Here is a 17,022-nt window from a genome sequence, read left to right on the forward strand (position 1 = left end):
TCCAACCTTTGATATGTATTGTTCATTCTTAGTTTACGTTAAATACACTGTAAAAAATATTGTTGGTTTAACATTTTTAAAAATTAAGTGACCTGGTTGCCTTAAAATTTTAAGTTCACTGAAATGGAAAAATTGAGTTAATACAATGAAGGAGATTGATTTAATCAACAGAAACTCAAAATATGATGTTATCTGAAATACATAAATTATTTAAGTTGATTTGACAAAATAAAAAATGTTGTGATTACAATTCATGAAAATATTTTTTTACAGTGACTAATGCACTCTAAAAAAAAATGCTGGGTTGTTTCAACCCAAATTTGGGTGTAATATAGACAAACCCAAATGTTGGGTTAAAAATTTAATAAATAAATTACAGTTGAAAGTGAAAGTTGAAGTTGGGTTAAAACTTTAAACTATATTTTTAATATTTGGGTTCATCCATATTTTATTTAAATTTGGGTTGAAACAACCCAACAACCCATGTACGCAGAGTGTGTTATCTAATGAACCTTATTGTAAAGTGTTACCATTAATCTTTGTTAAAGTTAGTTAAATATAATTTTGATTGTAAAAAAAAAAAAATGTAAAGTAAATTTTGAAATACATTAACAAATATTGTAGAAGTATTGTTTAATCATCTTTGCTACCTTAAAGTGTTACCACTAAATTTTTTGCCTTTAAATAATTAAAACAGGAACTCTACAGACACATCCTGGAAACAACATAGTGGACGCTGACTTTATTAACAGCAGCCAGACTGCATCGGAATGTTTGTGTGCTGATGTCATGGAGGGGGGGGGGGGCATGGGGAATTGAAATTAATGAGAGTAATCAGTGGCAAACAGCGAAGGAGGCAAGGGCAATTAATATACACAGGCTAGCAGCAGGCCTGAGATCAGTGTTTAGATGCAGATACAGCAGATGTCCTGAAGAGCCAGAGGACAGCAGCCAAAGCCAACCTGACAGTCTGCTGGCACTCCAGATAACATGATCATTTCCCCATCAGCAGACACACTCAAGCCTCTTTAACACCCGCCGCTCACTCCTCGTACACATATTACAGAGTGTGTGTCCAAATACTTCAAAAAGGACATTCTGACAGACCACCTTCAGCTCTGAGAGGATTGATTTGTTGTGCTGTGTAAACATTAAAGTGAAATAAAGGTCAAACATCACTTGAATTATTTCCATTTATTTCATTTGTCAACAGTTTTACTGCGTTCGGTGAACTGCATTGTGCTTATTCACTGCACCAGAGGAACCCAAATTCTGCATCGTTGCCTCTTCTGTAGAACTGAAAGAGCTCCACAATGAAGTAAAGGGTTAATATTCACCACGCTCCACAAAGATCAGTGCTTGAAAAAATAAGATCCGCAAAATCCGTTTTTTTTTCTTTTGAAGTGCATGATTATGTTAGAAAAACTATAATGTAAAATTAAAACATGTTAGCTATTATACCAAGAAGCAAAAAAAACAAACTTTATAACCTTTTTTCCAACAGTTAATTAAAATATCCAACAAACACAATGACACAATATCATTGCAATCTGTTGTATTTTAAATGTATTAATTAAATTTAATTTATTGTATTGTAACTTTATTTAGCTTTGCAACATGCTATTTCATAATGTTCATCCATTACAAACATATTATTGGGACCCTTTCTAGCATGGTGAGAAAGCAACAAAATAAATCTCATTCTTTTTTTTTCTTTTTTTTTTGTTGATTACATTTCACAAGCTCAACCATTTAATACTGTTCTTTTTTTTAAGAATCGAACAAATGTTCTCTTAAATGTTCTCTTGAATTATGAGAAATTTAAACATTTGGTTTATCAATAACTACTCTAAAAAATGCTGGGTTGTTTCATCCCAAATTTGGGTAAAATATGGACAAACCCAAATGGTTAAAAATGTAATTAAAAAAAAAATAGTTGAAAGTGAAAGCTGAAGTTGGTTTAACCCAACATTTGGGTTTGTCCATATTTGACCCAAATTTGGGTTAAAACAACCCAGCATTGTTTAGAGATCTATTTTGGTAACAAATCAATTTAATATTAAGATTCATATAATATAATAATGACATTGGCTCATTACTCTTTATGGAAAAAAAGTTTTTTTTTTTTTGTTTTTTTTTAAACGGTCAGTGACGGCAGAAGCAAAATAAACTTATTCTCATTTAAATCAATCCACCGGCATTTCATACGAGGAAGTTTGTTTTGATCCCTGCAACATTTCACAGACTAGTGTACAAGTGAACATAGGTCAGATGATAAATGTTGATCATGTCTTCAGGTTCTGTCCTTCCCACATGTATAAACACACCACAGTACACTGATGCACTATAAATGCCGTCTGTAATTCTTATGGATGAGGGTCTCTCGGACTTCAAACAGCAACTCATTGAATTAACCAATTGATTTGTCTGGCCTGTCAAAGGTTTAATAGATGGATTACTTGGTCCAAGGAGTTTTTCTATTTCTTCCCCACCCCTCTTTTACTAAGGACATTGTCACATACATCAATAAATAATGTTCACTTTTAATATACTTCAACCAATTGTTTCCATAATAATTTAGGTATTTGTAATACACTTAGGATGAGATTGATTTACAAGCAAGCAATCAGCAATAAAGTTCAAAATGTACACTTTGGTACATGAACAGCACTATAAAACATTGGAGTTGCATAAAACAAATTGATTTCCTAAAATAATTGCTTTTGTCTCTTGAGTTTGACACAAATAATGGGGCAACTGTGCCCCCATGTGGGCATTTCATTGATTTTGTGACAAATAGGCTATAGCAGACCAGCAAAGTCTGGCTAACAAGCTGATGTACAAGAGTTGCACGATTCTGGATCAATTGAAAATCTTTTTAGAAATCGAATAGAAAAATCATGATTCTCTCAAGATTCTGAATAGACAACAATGACAAAATGTTAATTGTTACTTAAAAAAATCTATTATTATGATGATGATTATTAAATGTATAACATTAAATTATTGAAGTCATTAAAAATCATATTAATTATATGATTCAAAATACACTCGAAAAAGATGGTTCTTTAAAACTTATTTTAATGTAGTAACGATTCTATTTAGAACTGTATGAAGAACCCTTTATATGCTAAAATGGTTCTGTGTGTTAGAGTTTAGGGTTCTTTAATTCTGTCTTTAGTTTTTCAAATCTGTAACTGTAAAAGCCACCAGATCACTATTTCCTGAAGCTCAGCTATACCAAAGGGACTGTCCCTTTAAGAAAAGATACACATTTCAGCTAAATGAATACAACAAAACAATTTCCGTTAACACTTTATTACAGTACACTTGTTTCATACTGGATGAATCAGCGTTTTTGATTGAATCTCTTGAACTAATGACTCAATGTCGAATACATGATTTTTAACAGTCACTTTGCCACCTACTGGAATAATTGATACAATCATTTGAAGTGTCAAGCTACATTCAAACATTCATAACTCATAAAATAGATTCTGAAGTGTGCATATAATGGACACTTTACCATCCCTTGAGGCCACGGGAGAGAATTTGTTTGTATACTAGCCTGAATGTACTTTTATAGCAGTCATGAAGTAATTACTAATTAAAAATAAGATCTGAATGTTCGCAGATCTGACTGTTTGCTGTAATAGTACTTGTCAACGGTTTAACGGACATTGACATTCACGAATAAGATTGTAGGTGTTGTAATTGAGTTAACCTTGCAGCGGTTAAACGATTTATTGTGCCGCTCTTTAATAAACTCGATTGCATAATTGTCCTAGTAATTAAAAAAGCTTAATAGTTCAAGTTTAAGTTGGTTCTCTACAGCACAGCAATAAAGCTTAGCCCAAACGTCTAAATTCTCTTAAGTTCCACTATGAAATAGATTCATAAGTGAATGAACGTCTAGAGAGACGTTTTAATCTAGCGCAGCCATTCAGTTTGAATACGCCTATAAAGGCCATAAACAAGTGAACACATTAAAGATCTTATGTGCTATTTTCTAACCTTTAAAGCAATAATTTAAACATAACCAAAAAATAAAAATAAAAAAAAATAGGCTCGCCAATTTAAAGTTCATTGTTCACCACTCCAAAACATATCTAAGAGATTTACCCTCAAGACGTTAACATGGGCTTTATGAGAAACACACTTCTCCATTAAAGACAATCTGAAGTCGCAATGATCCGCAGACGCCAGTGAACTGTATTTTTGAACCTGCACGTCATAACTGTGAGCTTGGCCAAACCACTTATTAAAAAGAAAGAGGCCACGGCTATAAAGACAGAAGGCGAGGAGCTTGTTATTTTTCTTTCGGGGAGGTGAACAGGAAAAAGATCAATGGTTGTGGTGCCGTCTTTCGCCACAGCTATGGCACTCCGTGGCATTAAAAAACAGCTCAAGAAATGATATTATCGAAGCGTCAGTCTTTGAAGCGAACGCCAAGAATAATTTCCCACATATAACATTCCCCACTGAAACCACACATTGCTGTGGTAAACACCCCTCCCAGCCCGGCTTATGTTCACTTCCATATTCCTCCAGAGAGAAATGCTGCTTCATCTACTGCCCAATTAGAGCTTGATGAGTCAAAGAACGCCCTTCTGGCCTCGCAAGTCCCACAAAAGGTACTTTATTCCAGTAAGGAGTGAAAAGTGTTATTGCTCCATCTGCAATAAAGCAACAGAGCTGATGATCATGAGGCCTTTATATGGGAATGAGTGAATGTAACACCACTGCTGTACATAATTATTAATATTGTGAGGAAATGATTTGGAGCTGTAATAAAAAACAACAAAAGTCCTTCCCAAGATACAGATGTCCGTGTGTTTGAGTCACCAAAAACAAAACAAAAAAGCCATGATGCACAGAGATGTTCTCGACAAATATTTTACTGGGAAGTGATGCAAGTATTGATAAAAGTATACTTAAAAATACAGTAATTTTATTTTTTTTAATGTATTTTAAGTGGAATCTTAAGACGATTCTAACACTCCAGACAGTTTGAATTCTAGTAAACCTGAATTCACAAATGAATAATAATAATCATTTTTTTTTTAAATGAAGAAAATGACATAACAATTAAAATTTTGGCTCTAATACAAATTCAAAAAGGACATTCTGAGTGTGAATTTAAAAATAGCCCTCACACAAAATTATTATATAAATTAAATTAGGATTTCTATATTAAAGAATAAATCAAGATATAAAAGTAAGACTGCCATCTTAAATTGTTTTTTTTTGTTTATTTGTTTAATAAATGATCTAAAATGACTAAAAAAAATAAATAAAATGTATTGTTTATTTTATACACGTTTTGTTTATAAATTAAAAATTGTGTAAGGCCAAGATCAATCATTTTCATAAAATTACTGAAATATTACATTTTACAGAAATCTTAGTATAAATTGAGTTGAGGTTTGCTAGGGGTCAAACTGACTGGAAACTGTCCTTAAGTTCACAAAAAAATACAAACTAAGATCATTTTATCAATTAATATCTATCCCACAATAAAGTGGTTTACAGATGTTTAAAGATGTTTCACAGAACATTACATCCTCCATGTTTAACCCAGTTTATCTCTTATCTCTATAAAAAAAAATGTCCTCGCAAAGATCTCTGACTCTCAATTACAAAACCTCAGCAACTCTTTTGAATCATATGTAATACATGGTAACTGTCTCTCTGTGATGGCACCTTGTGCTTCTACTTTTATATAAACATACTTTATTTTCCAGCGATTATCGTCCATTGGTGAGCGAATGAGCCCAAACACTTGCTCAAAAATCCCAAGGCAAGCATTGTCACGGTGGATGGTCCCAGCTACGGCAACTACCACCAGTCCATGAGGTGAAGATACATACTTTAACCCAGAACCCTCCAAGTTTGGGCAGAACAACAGACGTTCCTCTCCTGCAAGAGCATGTAGCCGCTGGCTGACAATCTGTGCCCCATTGAACTCATCTACACGCTGCTCTCCCGTACATAAGAGAAGTCGAAGTCTCACGTCCTCCCAGAAATGCTGAGGACCCCAGTCCTGCACCGGAGGCCCTTGACTGGGGTTCTGAGAGTTCAGAAGGCTGAAGAACCACTGGCAAAACTGTTTTCCCAAAGCTGCAAGGTCTGACAGACCATCGCCAACCTCATCTTTAATGACTGTGTTCTTCTCATGCCTTGAGATCTGTTTGAAATATGGACCAGGTCAAAATACAACTTATAAAACCTTAACTTCACAAGTGATGTTTGTAATAAGAAAATCCTCAAGCAGTGGCAGCCAGTGCTTTTCAAGAAATGGGGAGGCTATTTTATTACTTAATTACACAAATGATTGGTGTCAGTAAGATTTATTTATTTATTGAAAGACATTAATACTTTTAATGCGGCACTGCATTAAAATGCGTCGTGGAAATCTCTTGAACTCTCGTCTCAGGCCCAGAAGGAAGAAAAGGAATAGTCAAATAAAGTCGTTATTTTTTTTATTTTTATTTTTTTTGCACAAAAAGTATTCTCGTCACTTGATAAACTTAAAGTTGAGCCACTGTAGTCACATGGAATATCTAAACATTTTCTTCAATGACTTTCTGGGCCGTCAAGTTTCAATCCCTTAGGCAGCCTATATGACACAGCTCTCAAATTTAATGTAAAATATCTTTATTTGTGTTCCGAAGATGAACGAAGGTCAAGGGGTTGGTACAGCAAGGGGGTGAGTAATTAATGATTTCATTTTCATTTTTGGGTGAACTATCCCTTTAAGTGTCATAAAAAAACACAATATAGCAACCCTCAATGGTCCTAAAAAATTGACTTTTTCAAGGGGGAACAAATCTGTTGATTGCGATGCATATCACCCAAATATGTTTTCGACAAATTGTGTTTAGAGATTCACTCAGAGTAAAATAAAAATATCTGTCTCGATGCCTACCTCACCAGACGACCACAACTCAATGGTTCTCAAGACCAGCTGATGTTTCTCACTATTAGGGAGAATGACAACTCCTTCATTGGCAAGATACTTAAAAATGACATCCCGGTGTACCTTTTTTCTCTTGAGGAGCTCCTCAGCATCTTTTGAGTAAGTTATGATGGCTTCAATAGCCTCTGTTGATAAGGAAATAGACAGTAACAGACTGACAGATACACAGCTCACAATAAACAAGTCACAATTGCTCAAAATTTAACTTAGTGTGCCGCCAACCTAAACACTTTTCTAGCCACCAGACATTTACAGAACAGTTTGGAAAAAGGTTAGCTTCATAGTAAGTTAGTCTTAGCTACCTTGTGTGCTCTCAACAGCAATCAGTCGATTCGTTACCGTATCTTTAAGGGCGAGCAAGTCGTCCAGGGTTAATAATCTTAACAGTTTTCGACAGCCACTTTGCTCTTTCAATGACATATGTGACATGTTTACATCCGTTATGTCAAACTACTCATATCACGTACTTCTACTAGGATCTGCTCTAAGTGAAAGTAGAACAAACGTTGTTTCCGGTGTTGTGGCGCACTACAGCGCCTTCACAGTCCAGATAAAAGTGGTGCACCAATCATCCCGTCAAAATAAAAGTTCAAGATACCTAAAAGAGACTAAACATACCAACAGCCCATTGGAATATTGGGGAAACTGTTTATGATGCCATTGCAGTTTCTGTGTACGCTAGCCTTATCTGTAGGTCTACCCTGTAGACTCAGCCCAAACAGTCAAACCGCTTTTATATAAAAAGTTACCGTCTCCCACATGTACACAAGTAAAAACATCTCAAATTTGGGAAAAAAATAGTTTGTAGAATTTAATGATTTACTCTGTACAATGTAATATCTGTTATGTGTTTTCCCCATTATGTGTTTGTCTTATTTTTGTTGCAAAATGTCATAAGCTTTTGTAAAAATTGAATAAAAAAAATAATAGTAATAAAAAAAAACATTTACACAAGTACATTTAATAACCACATGACCCCTGGTCTCACTAAATCTATGGCTATGTTCTTATTTTTCTTACAACTTTGTAGAAAAAAAAAATGTTTTTTCCCCCCTGGAACTTCTTTGACATTACATTATTCCATACTGGTATACTGCTATTCAAGCTGAATAAATAATATGTTAATACTATACAAATAACTGTATGTGAAAAACATGCCATAGCTATACAATTCTTTCAGTTATAAAAAGCTATCAATTGCTAGCTCGCTGGGCACCCACAACAGAGTTAAGCAGTGCAATTACATTACACTGACTAATATTGACTTTTATTTGCACTAAGTAATATTATACCTAAAATATATTATCAAAGGGTAAACGGTTGTTGTGCTTTAATTTGTGCACTACAGAAAAAAAATTGCATCAATGATGAGGTAAGTGTTTCATCCAGTGAAGCTATATTCCAAGTACTGGCTCTTGTACATTGTACCACTAGATGGCCCTGTATCCAGTCCTCTGAGACTTTCTTTTCACAAGCAGGGGAAATTCAGAGATTCACTAGGCTCTATTCCTTCAATGAGGATGCAGTCATGCATGCCACTGGAAATAGGGTCCAATGTGTAGTGAGCCAGGGTCCTTACTGTCCAGTGCCCGGATTTGTGTAGACCGTGGGGTGGTACAGTTCACAAAACCCACAGTTTGGTTCGTTTCACGGTTTTAGGTTCTGTACTTTAGGTTCTTGTTGTTATTTTTTTCTTTTAATCTTTATCGCTACCAGAACTGAGACTTTTGTGGCATAATTGTGTTATTGTTATTGCCAGCCACTCATCAGGTTGAGTCATCGCCGTCATTTCATGCTATCTCCGCACACTAACTTTCGGTCTGAGAGAGCTGGCCTGGCGTGGCTGTCCTGAAACTGCCTCTGGCAAACATTCAAAACACCCTAGCAACCATATAGCAACGTGCTAAAAACCACCCAGGCCAGAACACCTTAGCAACCGCATAGCCTCGGTTATTCGTTTTAGTGATTCAAAATCCAGGGTATCCATTGACTTTGACCAGTGTGCAATTCCTGCACCTACAGTGTATGACTCCTATAAGCCTGCTCTTTTTGGGGAATAAAAAACTCCTATGAATTATTCGGTTATTGAACTGACTCACTTAACTGAGAGTTAACTTTCCGACTCAAAACTCAACTCGATATTAACGCATACTTATTTTTATTTGTTAAAAATTAGCAACAAGTGTCCAGCTAGCATACATTTTGTTTGTTTGTTTTCATTTTAATTTTTTTATTATATTTATTATTTTATTATATTTTATTATATTTAAAATAATATTTATTTTACATTACAGTCTATTGTTAGCAGCATAATTAAATTTGTTCTTCCATTATGTTTTTTTTTTAAATTTTTATAGAATTAATGGCTTACTCTTCACTGTTAAATTAAAATGGAGAAATTATTAGCCTAATAAACAACGATTAGGTGTTCCCAAACTTTTAACTGGTAGTGTGTGTTGGATGAGTTAAAGTTTCTAGTTCAATGTGAGTGGTGCAATTTCATCAAGACGACGCATGATGGCAGTGTTGCTTGCAGCTAGTTTTTGTACTAACCGAAAGTTGTGGCAGTTCATTCAAAAGGGTTGGAGGAGATGGGCGTTTTTCTGGGATAAGGTGATTATCACAGTGGGACCAGTCACCACTCCCCGTGCTCATGGAGCAGCAGTAGCCTAGAATCAGTCAGTTTCACTGCACGAGAGACGCGTCCCACACTGCTCACGGGACATACACAGACAAAAGCGCCGGGGAAGGCAACACGCGAATCATCTTTCCCAATTTTTTTTTAGAGCGGGATATCGCTTTGCCTTCAAAGGTGGATTAAAAGGGATATTTTAATCAAGAGCTGAGGCAAGTTATGTTTTCATTCATTTAAAAGTGGCTTTTTCATTCAGGGTGAAAATTTTGGGTTGCTAATTAAACTTCTATTTGCAGCACATTTACTTACTCGGTTGATGAATAAAATATAAGAAAGAGACGCAAGCGGTGATTTTAATTTGAACGGTTTCACGGTGACCTTACTTTATGCTATTGCTGCAGAATGCGTGTCGTAAGTTAAACAGAAAAGCGCGTACCCGATGAACTCAGCGCATCGATGCTCAAGAAAACAGGATTGAAGTTTTATTCAGAGTGTAAACCGGGTAATTGAGCTGAAGACTTAACATTATCTGAAGGGTTAAGGGAGGAAGGAGCAAGAGCCTCGATTATAAAAATGTTTCATGTTTGGGTCAATATCCAAGCAACTGCGCGTTAACCTGAGACTTTTAAATCATAAAACATAAAGAGCGCAACAGTAGACTATTTGCATGGACGGTAGATATGGCAGCACACACACACACACACACACACACACACACACACACACACACACACACACACACACACACAGGGAGCGTCAATGGTCTTAAAGTTAAGTGGCAGAGACAAAGAAGCCCGAAGCCTGCTGAGTTTGAGCTGGATCTATCAAAACCCAGTGAGTGTAGCCTTCTAAGACCACTTTTTGCCCAATGTCCCCAACTTGTTAGTGGTGTGTGGCAGGATAAACATCACTATTACTATTGCTTGTATTATGTTGGATTAAAGGTTTTTAATCCCAGCCACCAAGAACACCCAAGCAATCGTAACAACATGCTAAAAGCACTCAGAACCACATAGCAATGCCCTAGAAACCATCTAGATTGTAGTAACCAACAATGCTCTAAAATTCAAATCACCTAACAACAATCACACCCTATCAACTGTATAGCAACATGCTAAAAAGACTCAGAACAACATGGCAACACCCTGGCAATCACACCGAACATTTATATGGCAATGGCCTAAAACCCAATCAGAACAACTACTCAGAGCACTTCAACAACTATATACCGACATGCTAAGGTTTTCTGCATAGCAATATCTTAGCAACCATCTAGAGCTAAGTAACCATATAGCAACACAGACAAAACATCTGAGCAACTGCATAGCAACACCCTGGAAACCATAGCACCAGGCAGAATTTTTTTTTATTTCTATTACTTCTATGTTTCTGAGATATTAAAGCCATTAGACTTACATAATTGTTGTGATTTGCACTTTGACACTAAAAGCTACTTTGATGTTATTGGTTTGATTCATTAATAAGTAGCCTAGTATGTGGAAACTTCCTTATTGTCGTAATTGTTAGTGCTCTTTTAAGGAATGATGGGATATGATCAAATGGAGAAAGTGAAGGATTTTTTCTTTATGTAAAGCACTCAAAAAGTTAAAACTTTTCTCTTTTTTTTTGTAAAATTAAAGGGTCTCCTCCTTTCATGTTAGATACCCATATTGCTGCCTGCAGAACTTACACTCTCAGTGAACTGAGTTTATGGTCTATGGAAACCGTTGATGGCCAACAGTTAGTGCCAAGAAACTGCTCATATTGGGTTTGGTGTAATGTATTTAATCAGTGTAACTGGAAACAGTTGGCTTTATGTTCTGGCTGACTGTAGATTTTTTTTTTATAACTCTCTGTGTAATTCCCTCAATGTTGCAGCAGGTATTTCTCTAAATCAGATCATTTTGTCATAAAACAATGAGTTCACATAAAGTCTCTTCTCTAGCTTTAAACTTTGTAGAAATGAAGAGTACCACAAGTCATGCAATTTCTTTGCACCTTACTCTCACCTCACTTGGAGCTTATGCATAATTCCACCCACTGGACGCCTACAAATACATCGCTCTTCTCTGGAAAGGTCCTTTGCAAACCACAATCAACAGATGTGAGAGACTGAAGAGAGTGTTGACTTCTCAAGAGGCTTAGGTCTCTCAAGCTTCACACAATATAGAGTCACTTTCTCTAATGGAATAGCCCTTTATATCAGATGTAGTTTTTACAGAAAGGGAGTGTAAATGTTTGGTTGAGAACTCTTCACAGATGAGTAAAGTCAAACTCAAAATCATTGCCCACACTACAACTTAATGTAAATAAAATAACAACATTACAAAATTCTCAAATCTAATTGTTATTCCAAGTCAGTTTCACTGCTCTCTCGAAATCTTGCAGAATTTATATGCTATTCTTTAATTAAGGACTTTTATAAAATAGATGTATAGGATACCATTGTTTCAAGTGCTTCATACAGTTATTTTCCTTGTAACTTGAGTACATCGTTTTGGTCCTTTTGGCATTTTTTAGAGTATTACTTTTTGCTTTGAATGTTGTGTTGTGACTCATGTTGGAGCTGGTTGCAAGCCTAGAACTCTGTGTTGAAGAGTTTTGCCTTTGGAGAAAAAAAAGATACTGTGACAGTACGTTTTACCTAATATTTTATGAATATGAATTCGGACATACTTTTTTTCACCTATAGTAGTTAAGTAGGCATACGGAGTACAGTCATAGGACTTGATTAGCTTTTTCATTGATTGTGGTGGGCGCTAAACCTCTTTATGCATATTCTATATAGCCAAAAAACAGTATGTGAAAAGAGTATTTCCTAAACAGTTGGAGAAAAGTAAATTACCTATTACTTCTGCCGAGAATCTGAAGTTCACATTCGATGGACCCTTTTCTATCCCGTGAGGACAGTATAGAGAAGTTGTGAATGGCAGTGTAGTGACTTACATGATAAAGCCAGCATGACAAAGTTAGTCTCAATTTCGCTCATATACTATATAGAATGCACTTGTTTAATGTTCATGAAGTTCATTCCTAATGTAATGTACTTCCTTCCTACTCAGATAGCATGCAATTTCGGACACATCCTATGATAGTGATCCTCAGGGGCCAGATTTGAAGAATCCTGCTCTTCACCTTCTCCTATAACACCTTTAACATTGATTTTTTTTTTTTTTTTTAAAGGATATTCATTTGAAATTTCACCATAGCATAGCTCTTCTCCTGTCTAAACATTTGAAAAACTAATGTGTGCACAAAATATAAAATTATTCCATGTGAGGCATACTTCAGTGAAGTTCTGTTTTTTGTCTCCATTGGTTGGTGCCACTAAAGAGAAGTTCAACCAGAACACAATTATTGCTAAGGGTTCAGCAGCTTCTCATGAATCAGCACAGTGAGGATAAGATCAACAGACTTGAGGCGGCTCTACTGTCTCAGACATGCCTCAGGACAGTGTTGCCAGGGTCACAGTTTTATACAGATCTACATTTCTAACCTTTTATTAGCCATCTGTGCAACATAGGCCTACTTCAATGTAATTATAGTCATGTCTTATATTCGGATGAAGTATAACTTCTTACCATGATTACCAACTGTAAAAAAAAAAAAAAAAAAACATTTTCATGATTTGTAATCACAACATTTTTTCTTTTGTGAAATCAACTTAAATAATTGATGTAGTTCAGATAACATAATATTTTGAGTTTTGAGTTTCTGATGATTAAATCAATCTCCTTCATTGTATTAACTCACTTTTTTCATTTCAATGAACTTAAAATTTTAAGCCAACCAGGTTACTTATTTTTTTAAGTTAAACCAACAATATTTTTTTACAGTGTGGCTTGTTGTTCCTATAATTTTGCGTCTATTTAGAATACATTTTATTACGACATTTTTGGGGAATCGTGATCTGTTTTTTTTTTTTTAAATTGTTCACATGCTTGGTGAATGAGACCCAATGACCTCTTGTCACTTCACTATCTCAGTCTCATGGCTAACAGCACTGGTTTACTCTGTAGCGAGGTTATTTGTCGCAAAGAATTATAATGTCACGTTTTCATGTGATGCTGCTCAGTTGAAACTATTATAAAAGTAGCCTTTAAAGCACTCATATTGTAAGCATATATAGAATACTGATTTAGATGCTTTTAATTATAAGCCTATTTATGATGCTTCATGATTGAGACTTTCAAACGCATGTCTTCATCTTCATAGGCTTATTTTGGACATGAGTGAGCTTTTATGGTGGCTTAGTAGAAATTCATAAAATTTTAGTTGCTGAAAGCAAGACTTGGAGTTATGAACCATCATTTTATTACTACTATTATTATTATTTTAAATGATAAATGTCCCAAAGATGCAATTCAGGGATTCATTCTAGACTGCCAAGCCTGGCTCCCGTGGCATTGTGGAAAGTCAATCCGAGGGTTTACCCTGGAAACGGTGTGGACTCGCATAGCAGTGTTTCAGGTCACTGAGCATGCTTGCATATACACACAAATAGCCACAATGGCTTTGCCCCATCGCTTCATTTGGATCCCTGAATTTGCCATCACCAGCCATGTGTCTGGCCCTTTATTTAGCAGTCTGTACTCGATTAAACCCAATTATGTTGTTAACTTGTTCCACTGGCAAGTGTCAGGTTAACGTTTTGGTTCTGCATTTCCAGATTTTTTTACCTTTAGAAAGGGCATGGATTGATTTTAAACTGAGCTGAAATTGCCGAATCCCATTTAGCTTGTATCATATCCTATTTTACTTCAGTGTGTTTTAAAATGTAAATGGAGGGTCTGTTTGATCTCAGTTGTTTTAGTGTATGTCTGGTTGTTTTTGGTGAACGCTTAAAAAGAGGGGCTTTCTGCTCTGCCTTGTCCGTGTATGGAAAATCACACGTGGCACACTTCCAGGAATTTTAAATTATACATTATTGGTGTTGCACTTAGAAATGTAGGGCAGCTGCAGAGTTTTGGGTGTGGGCCAGTTCAGAAAGGTGACAGCCGGTCAATCCAGTGAAATACTAATGCTGATGCTGCACATGGTGGCTTCATTTTTAGGGCAGTCATGTAACTAAAAATACTACGCGGCTTAATCTGATGGATTTATAAAGAGTTGTGGGGACTGGAGTTCTATGCGATGATTCTGAAATCTGGCTCCTACAATGATGCCTTTATTTGCTAATGCACATCAACTGCATCCAATTATGACCAGAAAAACATGTCTGACCTGATGCACTGTATGGAAACTGCATGACCCATTTGTTTAAAGCACCAATTCCTTTGCAATAGTGAAAATAGGAAGTAGTTTGTATCAGTGTATATATTTATCCCAATATCGCCTTAAAGATATTCAATATATTTTAGAAAAAACAACATTCAACCAAATATTGTTGCCTAGAATCATTTGTTCGTTCATTCAGCCATTCGTTCATTCATTCAGCCATTTGTTTGTTCATTCAATCAGCTTTTATGCTTTGTAAATAGTTTTATCAAAATCATTGCAGCAATTCCAGTACAATAAATAAATTAATAAATACTAGATGATGTGCTGTCCTTGTCCAAAAAAAAAACAAAAAAACTAATCCTTCCTCTCTTGATCTGTGGATTGATTCTGAAGGATTTATTATATGGTCTATGTACACCAGTGCTGTTCAAATGTAGTGATGTCATTTTGGGGAATCTGGGCTACTAGGCTACCAGCACACATTCACGTTCATGTTACTGAGGATCGCTTTTGGAAATTTTAGTAGAACAACCGTTTCCAAGTTTCCACTTTTGATTGGACTTGCAGTACATTCTTATGTTTCTCCCTTCTGTAATCTTTCCTTCTAGAATAAATGTTATGATCAGAGACATACCCACCCCATCACTGGCAGATTTAATACCACATATTTGCTGGTGCCTGTTTATCACCTGGTTTCCTGGCTTGTTTTTCTCCTCTTTCTGTATAAAGTCCACAGTATAAACTGCCCATTTGTGCCATGTGGCATACAGGCAAAATAAAATAAACCAAACGATATTAAAATAAATGCTATTCTTAAACAAGTTTTTATATAAAGTCTGTCTATGTGAAACCAAATCTTTACCAATATGTATTTTAAGCACTGATGATCATGGATTTAAAGAATTAAAAACACTGGTTTTCTGACGAGAATGTTTATTGGTCAATAATTTGCCCTTTCAGAGCAGCTGGTATTCAGTCAGACTTGTAGATTTTGCCAGGAGTTGCTATGCAGTGGGGAGAGCGAGCCCTGGAATTGCTGGATACATCCATGGTTTCTCCATGTCTTGTATGACCTTTAGTCTGTGGTCCTTTGCACTGTCCTTTTTCACAGGTAGCTGATTATATCGCCGGCTGCTTGGTTACAACTGTTGCCAAGACACAAATTGAGCAAGAGATAGGTGGTTTCCCCCAATATTATTCGACAGCAAAGATAAAGCAAAACAATTCAAAAAAGCTTCATTGTTCTAAGCAGATGGCTGAGATAACTGTGATTTTATTAGCAGTCAGAGTCATACAGTATCTGTCTCATTCACAAAGTTCTGGAAAGATGAATGTGTAGGCCTATTTAAAATGGGTCATTTATGTCATAAATGTGAAATTTATTTTTTGAATTTTTTTTGGGAGCTTTCTAGACTGAGAAACTTTTTTTTGCTTATGTAGATGAAAGACAACAACTCCCAGAATGCACTTGCTGTGCTGCCCTTGGAGGCCACGCCTACCGGTGACAGGGCACAGTAGTGGGGGTGTAATGATACACAAAACTGACTGTTCGGTTTTCCCACGGTTTTGACGTCTCGGTTCAGTTTAGAAAGTTAAAATGGCTTTTTTTTTTGTTATTAGAACAGTGGTTTAATGAAAAAAAGTCTTTGTCTTTAAATTAATTCAATTACTATTAAATGTTTCACAGGGATTAAAAAAAAATCTGCTAATGCTGTAAACTATATAGGGACTGGGAGCCGCACATTACTATAACATTAACCTAAATTCAGATGCTATTTATTTTTTAGAAATATTGCTATTTATTTTTTATTTACAAAACTGAATTTCTTGTGGACTGTGCACATAATACATGAGATCCATTGAGTCGGGCTGGGCGGGGCCGAGGGTGGGCCGTGTTGGGTACGCAATGAGAGTATCACGATTCGAATCGTGAGTTCTCTATCGCCGTTTTTCGGTTCGAGTATCGTTACACCTCTACACAGTAGTTAAACAACAAGTCTAGGCTACCATTGAGTCTCCGTGATGAGTCTGCCCGGGATTTCGAGATTGCCCAAAATGTCCGGTATTCGGCTTTTGCTTTCTACAGTCGCCATTTATTATGTTTACTGTTGGGAGCAAGACGAGTGAGGGAGAATGGCGAGTGATTATGGCATGATTACCGATGACTGTTCACCACGGTTGCCTGTAT

At 35.9% G+C, this 17,022-nt stretch overlaps 2 protein-coding genes across 6 annotated transcripts in view; one reads left to right on the top strand and one right to left on the bottom strand.

Moving 5' to 3' along the window:
- Nucleotides 1–4,328: 4,328 nt before the first annotated feature.
- On the bottom strand, nucleotides 4,329–7,510 carry c7h3orf38 (chromosome 7 C3orf38 homolog). 2 transcript variants are annotated; one of them, XM_089133365.1, is made up of 3 exons: nucleotides 7,282–7,510; nucleotides 7,043–7,104; nucleotides 4,329–6,187 (listed from the first exon to the last, which is right to left on the bottom strand). In XM_089133365.1, the coding sequence occupies exons 1-3, from the start codon at nucleotides 7,406–7,408 to the stop codon at nucleotides 5,633–5,635; spliced, it is 744 nt and encodes a 247-aa protein (XP_088989491.1). In that variant the 5' UTR covers nucleotides 7,409–7,510; the 3' UTR covers nucleotides 4,329–5,632. The 2 variants fall into 2 exon arrangements, with proteins under 2 accessions (XP_088989491.1, XP_039539551.2); XM_039683617.2 differs by having other exon boundaries at nucleotides 6,929–7,104.
- A 2,102-nt stretch (nucleotides 7,511–9,612) lies between these two features.
- myo1b (myosin IB) overlaps nucleotides 9,613–17,022 on the top strand; it is a 75,959-nt gene continuing 68,549 nt past the window's right edge. For 2 of the 4 annotated variants that reach the window (XM_039683542.2, XM_089133366.1), the window contains exon 1: nucleotides 9,613–9,826. The gene's annotated coding sequence lies outside the window, so the exon portion shown is untranslated. The remainder of the gene's footprint in view (nucleotides 9,827–17,022) is intronic. The other 2 variants (XM_039683545.2, XM_089133367.1) reach the window with 1 other exon arrangement.

Source organism: Pimephales promelas, chromosome 7 (assembly GCF_988280905.1).
Source record: "Pimephales promelas chromosome 7, fPimPro1.hap1.1, whole genome shotgun sequence".
Lineage (NCBI taxonomy): Eukaryota > Metazoa > Chordata > Actinopteri > Cypriniformes > Leuciscidae > Pimephales > Pimephales promelas.